The 9,858-nt window shown below is 47.6% G+C and overlaps 1 protein-coding gene across 1 annotated transcript; it reads left to right on the top strand.

The window, feature by feature from the left end:
• The first annotated feature begins 4,146 nt into the window (after nt 1-4,146).
• gal3st3 (galactose-3-O-sulfotransferase 3) lies at nt 4,147-6,290 on the top strand. Its single transcript, XM_071918052.2, has 2 exons — nt 4,147-4,229; nt 4,958-6,290. The coding sequence occupies exons 1-2, from the start codon at nt 4,147-4,149 to the stop codon at nt 6,288-6,290; spliced, it is 1,416 nt and encodes a 471-aa protein (XP_071774153.2).
• Nucleotides 6,291-9,858: the final 3,568 nt, after the last annotated feature.

Genomic DNA, 9,858 nt, shown 5'->3' on the forward strand with positions numbered 1-9,858 from the left:
GAGGGGAAGAAGGAGGGGAGAGGTCGTGTCTGTCTGCTGAAAGCCACTTAAATCCCTTTCTTATTAACTCTCCGTGACACCTGATCTACCTCCGTCCCCTCGTCACACACACACACACACACACACACACACACACACACACAGAGCTATAAAACGGCTCCTCTTACCACAAGAAAAGGGCCCTCCATCGCTGCTGCTTGGCTCCTTTGTGCTACCTATGGTCCTATCTCTGGTTAGCATCAGCCTCGGACTTGCTCTTTCTGAATCCCTCTAACGCTCCGGACTGAGGTGGACTGGTCTTTGTTAGAGAGCCTCGGCCCACTAAAGGATCATTCCACCACTTTTGATATTTTGTATTATCGAAAAACAAGGGGCCATCCGACCCAAAAGTAAAAAAACACCAATCATTCCATGACATTTTCATATGCAAATGGCAAAGCTGGATGATATTCGTAGGCCATTCCATTTTATTCAGATTCAGTTTCATTTAGAGCTTTAGCCCATTAGCTTCTGTCTGTGTGTAGCTTACATTTCCCTCAATTACTTTGCAATGCATGCCCTATGTAATTAGATTTTTTTTAACATTTACTCGTTTTTCAGCGTTTTTTAAAATGCAAACTTTGCGGTGTGTCAAACCTAGCTTGAAATTAACTGGCGTCCCGGCTAGAGGTGTGCAAAGACGAATAATAAGGAGACATGGGTCTGATAATGAAGTCTATAAGGCGACCTGTTTTTGAGGGATTATTTCCTGGCAGAGACTTTCGTTTCAGAGCGCAAAGTAACACGCGCGCTGATATGAAAACAGTCAACTCTCGCGCAATGTAATAACGATAAAACAGAAACTTTGACAAAACCACATTAAGGCTTCATGTTTACTGCGATGGATTTGTAAGTCTGTGGAAGCTGTTTTTCATGCTGTACAAGAATGAATGGCAGCAAATGGCTTCTTCTGAAGGGAGGAAACCACCAGGAATAATGTAAAGGGGAGGGGCAAGCTAGACGATTGGCACAAACTTGAAAAAACACCGGTAGTATCCTTTAAAAAGGTACTAGGAAACCTTATTGCATTCTTATAAGTGCAATGAGTTTTGCCCAAAGCATGTTGCAGGTGTAGGATCAAATCTCTCCTCTCAAAGCCACTTTATTCTTATCTGCGGAAACAAATTTCGGCAGGTTTATGCGTTGGCTTCGGACTGGCTGAACTAGTCTAAGTCTTCGCACACCAGCCCCGACTGACCTGATCTCCACCTGCTCTAAAATACCACATGATTGGTCGTGTTGCCTTGTCTATCTCCGTGCTAACATCTCGTGGTCCGCTATTTAAAAATTAATTGTTTAGAGGCTCGACTTGCTGAGCTTGTTAGAGGATACCTGCACCTTTATAACTGATCAAACGGCTTCTTCTTTCACCGCCGCCATTGCTGCTGTTGTTGTTTTCTGGGTTTTTGTCACTGCTATCGCTGCTTCTGCTTCCCTTAGGTTACAGGTTTTAACCTTCATTCTGGCGTGGAGCCTAAATAAATCGACAGTGCGCAACTGCAGTGAGTGTACACAAATTTGTATGTGGCGCTGTGTTCAACTTTGTTTCTATTCCGGCCAAGTCTGAGTTTATTGTTAGTGTGCCGCCGCCTCTCTCTGTCCCGCTCAGCCTTCCTACTGATAAGAAAGGAGTAGATTACCCTCTCTCCTTTAAAGGAAACGTCAAAAAGCAGCAATAAGCTAGAGGTCGGCGAAGCGGGCTTGTGACCGGAGGGTTGCCGGTTCAAAGCCCCAGACTGGCTGGGAACAATGAATCCTCTTCTCCCCTTATGAATGGGTAATTTCTCAACAACTGTCAAGGTGCCCTTGAGCAAGGCACTTGTGGTACTTCTTGGTTGTACTGGGCAGCTCCCAGATGTGAATGTGTGTAGCTGTGTGAATGTGAAGCCGGGCATCAATGGAAAAGAGCAAGTGTAGCCTACTCAAGTCGACTTTCCCCGGATAAATAAATGTCAACAAATATAGTTTTCTGATAAATACAGCTGTGTGGATATGGATGATAAGATACAGTATTGATCCGACTACCGGGTCAGTACTAAGAGAGGGTCTACTGCACCATCACTGGTGTGATGGTGAGAATAACTAGCCAACAGACTGATCGCCCTGTGTGCGTACGACCAACAGTCTGTGCATAAATTAGCGTGCGTGTGCATGAGAGTGCTTGTTTCGTGTCAGAGCATGTGTGTGTGCGTGTGTGATGTGTGCATCTTTGTGTTTCATGTGTATTCATGTGTGTGTGTGTGTGTGTGTGTGTGCACATTCCTACTGAGCACAGCCACTGAAGCAGCACAATCCCAGCTGTTCATGCGTTTGAGAGCGATAGCGACTGGAAAAATGAAAGACAATTTACCCTTCTCTCTCTTAATCAGCTGCAAGACGACATGAGATCAGTTATCATTTTTTCACTGAACGCTTTAAGTCACTATTCGGGAAATATATCTGGATTTTACATCTGTATCTAATCTAAACTCGAGAGTGATTGCTTCATTTGCACATGAAATGATGTAGCGCCTCTTGCCTGTATAAGAACTTTGTATTTTGAACTGAAGGATGACAGTTTGCTCTTAACTCCCCGTCTCCCTGGTGTTTGTATAGTATATGTTGTGGCAATTTGTTAGTGTTTTGATTGTTTTTATTGTGTTTTGCTTTCATTATGTGTTTTACTGTGTTTTTACTTACAAAAACACAGTAACTAAACCATATTTCCCTTATGGAACAATTCATTTGGAATCGAACTGAACTGAATCGATTGAAAAAAATCCCATATGAGACAATAACTTATTGAATTGAGCTGAATTGATTGAAAAACATAACATAAATAAAGCCTAGGGGGTTATTAGCAAGCTGGATTAGCAAGTTAGCCAGATAACTTTAAAAAGTCTTATGACGTATGTGAAATCTTGAAATTTTGTTTATTATTCATGAACATGCATGACTGAATCATATTCCTAAACCTAATATTGAAGTTTTGTTTTACTTTTTAATCCTGCTTTGTGAAAGACCCCCCAGGTTACAAGGCCTGGATTAAGTTTAGGCATTAAACTGGAGATCACCACTTAAAGAACTTATTTATTTCAGCCCCATACTGAAATTCGTCCTAGTAAAACCAGCCCTTTGTGATCCTGTGCAGCTCAGTGGGTACCGGATGGCACTAACACACTGCCAGGGTCACTGCTTTCCCACTGGGGCCACCCATGCTAAAAATTCACGTCCCCATGGCGCTCGGAGATGATCTGGATAAAAGCGTCCACCAAATGGCGTTTGCGCAGTGTAAAATACCGCTAGCCGGAGTAACACGAGCCGGGGCGCCGCGTCTGCTGGCATGTGTGTCGAGGGTAACGGGACGGTGTAATCAAGGAGAGAGACGTCGGCCATTGTTATGCAAGTGAGGAGCCGCCGAGAGAGGCTTGGATTCCTTCCCAGGTTCCGTCGCTTTCGTAGCGTTTCGGGTCAAGTGACACGGGGAGTTTCTGCCACAGAGGACTTTCACTCTGGAGTCCTGTTCGTCTTTAACATATGCATGTCCCTCGTTACCAATGGGAGCTAATGGACAGGGCCATCTGCACAGGGCTTGAGCCAAGAGAACATAAAAGCATATAACCGTGAATGTGCCTATTACAGCAGCGAAAGGTAATGAAGGTATCGCTGTTCACTGTATTATTGCAGAGTGACAAAAGCCAAGTCACACTACCCTCTCCTGCTAATGGATCCCGGCAATTATTTGTTGAATAAATCCTTCTCTCTCTCGCTCTATCTCCCTCTCTAGGTTTCGCTCCCCCCAGCCCTCCCCCCCCCCCCCCTTTTCTCCCCGTCCTTTCTCTCCTCATTTCTGCTCCCTTTCATCTTTTCTCCCTCTGAACCTCCCTCTCGTTCTCTCCTCTTGTTCCCCAATTCCCCGGAGCCCATTTTCACCGTCATTCTCCCTCCACCTTTCTCATTTTCTCTTTCTCATTACACCTGCACCTGCCCCCGTTTTCTCGCTCTTCCACTCTATCTCACTCGGTCCCTCCTTCGCTTATGTTCTCTAATCACCTCTATCTCTCTTTCTCTCTCTCTCTCTCTCTCCTCTTTCCTGCCTCCCACAGTCCCAGTGAAACAGAGAGAGAGATGTCGCAGAAGAAGATATTCCTGGTCTTCGTTGCCATCAGCACTGTCAGTCTTTTGCTGCACCACGGGGGCCACTTGAGCTGGTGAGCGATTGAAACACACTCACACATGTGCACACACACACACACATACACATATACAGACACACACACACACATTGTACCTTCCATTTCTCTTCATCTCTCTGTTATTAGTCCATACGGTGCTAATTACAATGGAAAATCCGACAGTGGCAGCTCATGTCTTCTTCTTTCGGAGCTAAATGAAATGTACGTAGCGGGACCGGCTCATTATAATAGTCGTCAGATATGGAGACTTGGAGTCCTGTTGCTCTGCTGAGTTGGTCCTGGGACCAATTATAAAAGTAGAGGGATCACAGATCTCTGACAGCCCTGTATTCTGCTCTCGCACCCTTTTGACCTTTCCGTTTTGCTTATGCCTTCCTTTCTAAACCTGTCCTTACTCTGTCTCACTCCACTGAATGTTATCACTCTCCCCCTCCTCTCTCTGCTCTTCACGTAGTGTCTCCTCACCCTTTCTAAATCCAACTCTATATCTTGCACTCTCCGTCCCTCAGCGGGCTTTATCCCACTCCACTTCTCTCCCTGTCCTCCCCTTTTCTCACTTTACTCACTGTATTCCACCATCTACCGTTTCACTTCTACTTTTACCCTCTCACTCCTCACCTCCGTCTCTCCCATCTTCTGTCCAGTTCTGTCTGTAAGCTAATAATTTCAAATGGAATAGCTGCTGCTTTTTCTTTAGCTAATAGGGCCAAATAAATAACTGAATTCTCCCCCTGTCTCTCCAGGACGATGGAAGCCTTCCACCTAGGTTGCTCTGCCCTCCGTTCCCACCCTTCCCCGGGCCTGAAGCCTAAGCACACCAATGTGGCCTTCCTGAAGACCCACAAGACGGCCAGCACCACCATGCAGAACCTGCTCTTCCGCTTCGCAGAGCGCAACAACCTGACGGTGGCGCTGCCCGTCCAGGCCTGCGGCCACCAGTTCTGCTACCCGCGCTCCTTCACCTCTCACTTCGTGCACCCCCACACGCTGCCGCCCAGCATCATCACAAGCCACATGCGCTTCAACAGGGCCGAGTTGCAGCGCCTCATGCCCAACGACACAGTTTACATTACAATCCTGCGAGAGCCGGGCTCCATGTTCGAGTCGCTGTTTAGCTACTACAACCAATACTGTCAGAGCTTTAAAAGGGTCCCCAATGGGTCCTTGGAGGCCTTTTTAGCGGAGCCCTGGCGCTACTACCGGCCGGACGAGAAGGACTCCATGTACGCACGCAACACATTGACCTTTGACCTGGGCGGGGACAAGGACCGGCCAGCAACAGACGTGGCGTATGCGCGGGCCTTCTTGGCGGAGGTGGAGCGGGGGTTCTCCTTGGTGATGATCGCCGAGCACTTTGACGAGTCGCTGGTTCTCCTTCGCCACCTCCTCTCCTGGGACCTGGATGACGTCCTGTACGTGAAGCTCAACATGCGGACACCCAGCTCCAAGCGGAGCCTGACGCCGGGCCTCCCCGGCAAGATCCGTGCCTGGAATTCCCTGGACGCGCGTCTCTACGACCACTTCAACGCCTCGCTGTGGCGCCAGTTGTCGGCGCTGGGTCCAGCCTGCGTGGCCAGGGAGGTGCGGCTCCTTCGGCGAGCCCAAGAGCGGCTGATGAGGAGCTGCTTCGGCGGGCGGATGCCGCTTCTCCGCTCAGCCGCGCAGATCAAAAACAAAGATCTCCGCCCCTGGCAGCCTAGCGCGAAGGTCGACATCGTGGGCTACGACCTCCCGGCTAACATCAGCCGTGGAACCTCGAGCCAGGCCCAGGAGCTCTGCCTCAAGCTCATCATGCCGGAGGTCCAGTACACGCGGGTTCTCCTACGCTCCCAGTCGCTGCGATACCGGCGGGGCTACCAACTCCGGCCCCCGCAGCAGCTGCAGCCGCTCCAGCAGCCCATACGCACAGTCCTGCCTCGGCATCTACAAGTCGGGGTCCACCGCAGCCAGCCGCCCCCTGCACCCCCAGGCCCCGGGTCGGGACCGGGCTCCACGTCGACCCCGCGGCCCGCTGCGGGAACCCAGGGTCGGACCACAAGGCTGGGGCCCAGATCCTTGCAGACCCAGGCCTCATAGACTGGATAATAGAGACTTGAAGATAGAGTACATAGAGTGCCCAACAGACTGCAATATCCTGCCCCTCCCGCCCCACAAGACAATAGCGGCGGGGTGGGGTGGTCATGAGGGTGTCCTTGGGAAAAAGTTGGGTTTACCCTTGAATCAGTGTCTCTCCTGTCCCTCCTAGACAGTCTTTGGGATAAATATAAATGAGGAGATTTAGAGGGAAAGGAGGTTAGACATATCTGGACTTGAACTTGAAGCTCTCCCTCTCTATTGAGGCTAGCGGACTCAAGGAGGGGAGAAATCTACGCTGGGACTCGGCTTGACTGCACACCTCTACGCCCCAACCACAGCGGATGGGAGAGAGTTTTAGCTGAAACGTGGTACTCTGAAGCAAATCTGTACTGTATGTGTGACTGGGACTCAATAGCAAAGTGGCGATATCAGCTCTATTGTGAGGCACAGAGTGGGCTTTGTGTGTATCACACTGGCCTAGTATCATGTTGCTGTCTTTCATTCTGTCTTTTTCCAACCCTCTATTTGGCTCTCTCTCTCTCTCTCTCTCTCTCCCTCTTTCTTTCTTTCTCTCTCCCTAACATATGCCACTTAAAGTCCTTGAAAAAGACATAATGACACTAAGGGATCAGCTGTCAGCGTCCTAAGAGATCTAAGAGACTAAGACATCACCTCCGACCGGTAATACAACAGCACAACCAACAACACTTCTCTTCTCTTCTTCTCTTCTTTCTTTTCTTTTTCTCTCCTGTTCTCTTCTCTTGTCTTCTATTCGCTTCTCTTCTCTCTCTTCTTCTGTTCTCTTCTCTGCTGTTCTCTTCTCTTCTCCTCGTCTCTTGCCTTCTCTTCTCCTCTCTTCTCTTCTCTCTCTTCTCTTGTCTTCTCTTCTCTTTTTCTCTCCTGTTCTCTTCTCTTGTCTTCTATTCGCTTCTTTTCTCTCCTGTCCTCTTCTCTTCTCTTCTCTCTCTTGTCTTCTCTTCTCTTTTTCTCTCCTGTCCTCTTCTCTTCTCTTCTCTTCTCTCTCTTCTCTTGTCTTCTCTTCTCCTCTCCTGCCCTCTTCTCTTCTCTTAACTCCAGGCCCTTAGGTCATGGGGGGTAAGACAGGCAGATCGACAGAGAGAGAGAGAGAGCGAGAGACCTTTTCCAGGGGGTTAGCATAAAGCCTGCTGGACACTCAATTTGGCTGCTGTTATAGCGATGACTCACACAAAGACTGAACACACACACACACACACACACACACACACACACACAATGTCTCTCCCAGCCTTCGACCTCTCTAACTTCCCCCCCTCCATCCGTCTCTCCATCCTCCCTCCTTTCATCCCTGCCTCTTACCCTCCGGTCCGGCTTGGTACAGAGAGCGGCCCTGACATCTCGCTTTCTTCACCCCGGTTTGCCCTCCGTCCTCTGGACCAGCAGCTCAGAACACACTCACATCGGGGCAACTGGACTTCTGTAGAGTCGGGACTTGATCGGGGGTGATGTTTGTGTATGTGTGTGTGGGTATTTTTATCTTGGGTGTTATTGCAATAAGATCTCCAGGCCACGTCCTGTGTGAAAGGCATGGATCTAATAATCTACCAGCAAACCGACCCCATCCAACACACACACACACAACCATACACACACATTCACACTAACAGAGGGTGAAACAACTTGACTGGACCAAGACTTGAAGCCTCTGGAACGCTGAGAAGCGAAACACAGCGGTGTTTGAATATTTAATCATCGACTGCGCGCTCTTGGGTTACACAGCAGTACATTTTCATTAGGGGCGCGACGGACCGGGCGAAAAAACTGCTTATTCTGAAGCAGAAGCGGAAGCAAGGGAGGGAGGAAGCGAGCGACGCAGGAAGCCTGAAGCCTCGCAGGCTGGTGAGCCGGCCGGTCGGCTGCCATCTTAAAATGTCATCGCTTATCTCAGCTGTGATCCATTTTTAATGCATTCTGCTCATATTTAATGTGTCATTTATGTTCTTTTATTCCTCCTGTGACCAGCAGGGTACTGCTAAGTAACTGGGGGTGGAGGGAGAGGGAGAGTGTGTGTGTGTGTGTGTGTGTGTGAGAGAGCACGTGTGCGTGTGTGTGTGTGGTCTTCATGTTGTATTTTTTTCAGTGGCCAGTCTAGTTGACATGGCAACATGAGGAAATATTGTGTACGAGTGTTATTACAAGTGTGTATTATTTATTATCGGGACTTAAAGAGTTCCTTTACTGTATTTTTAACTTTATTTTTCATGAATCACTGGATAAAAACTGTGTTTTGCCGTCGAGTTATTGGACCATCATAGGTTGAGCATACCACTTAAGGCAACAGAAACTGAACAAGGCATGTGGTGATGGTATAAAATATTAATTTTATACATATTTTACATAATGCAAAACTACAAAGCCCACTTCTGAAAACCGCACGTTAAAACAAGTGTACTCGCTTTAAAATTAATCTTTCATTTGGCTGTTTAAGTGCTCAGCCACACAATGCTTTTGTGGTTAAGAGTCTGTTGTAGGTTACAATAATGAAACACACAAATCACTACTAAATGTTACAGGAATAAAATGTGGAGCGGATGGAGCGGATACACAGTGTATGAAGTGGTTGTGAATATTTGACCGCTTCAAAAGCGTGCTCAATTGAACTTGACAGGTAACCTCAACTGTAAAAGCACGAGATGCACAATTATAGGCGAGAGTTTTTATTTCTCGGATGTGTTCGGATATGTATTTCTTCCCAGGTACGACTGTAACATACACTGTAAAAACAGGCTTTGGGACAAATCACTTGTAAACTTTCATCAATTTGCTAACGATGCTGATTCTCAGTTATTTCTTGATAAGTTTTGAATACAACCTCTACATGTGAAAAGTGTTTCAGTATTTGAATATTGGATATAATTCAGCTCCTGACTTCATTCAACTAAATGTGAATTGAGCCCAAACCTGCTGTACAATAACAGGGAAACACTGAAGTAGTCTGTCAGATCTGGGTCAATTTATATTGGCACACAACTCTAAGCATAAGTTTTAACCTGCATGGGTTTCCAGGTGGGTGGGGTTTACCACACAGCACAGATAGTGTCAGGTACTGTCAGTACTCGCATAAAGAGTATAATAAATTGACTTTCAAATGCTTTCCTGTGTTAAATCAAACTTTAAGGCAGTCATTTGTGGCAAACCACACCCCTCTGGCAGTGTAAGCAGGATCAAAATAAATCACGAAAGGTATTTGCAAATACTACTTGGCCGAGGTCTGTGGTGTCTGAGCGCGTCTGACCGGACTCAGGTGAAGAATATGTCTTCATTCCTCCTCAACTGTTCATTTATGATCCATTTGTCCGTGGCTGTGAGACTCTCTAAGTGCTCTTTGATTGTGCGAGTCGGTCCGCCCGGCTCTTCTGCCTCTTCGTGAGAGAATTCCAGTAACGATCGCGCCGTCATCTGTGAGTGTCGGCTATTCTTCTTTGGAAATGCTAGAGGGGCCGCAGAACGTTTCGCTAAAATCTCATCATCTTCACATTAGCTGCCCCCCCCCCCCCGCCCTCCTCTTCCTTTTAGAGTGACATTGCAA

The sequence above is a fragment of the Centroberyx gerrardi genome, chromosome 23, assembly GCF_048128805.1.
Source record: "Centroberyx gerrardi isolate f3 chromosome 23, fCenGer3.hap1.cur.20231027, whole genome shotgun sequence".
NCBI classification, from domain to species: domain Eukaryota; kingdom Metazoa; phylum Chordata; class Actinopteri; order Beryciformes; family Berycidae; genus Centroberyx; species Centroberyx gerrardi.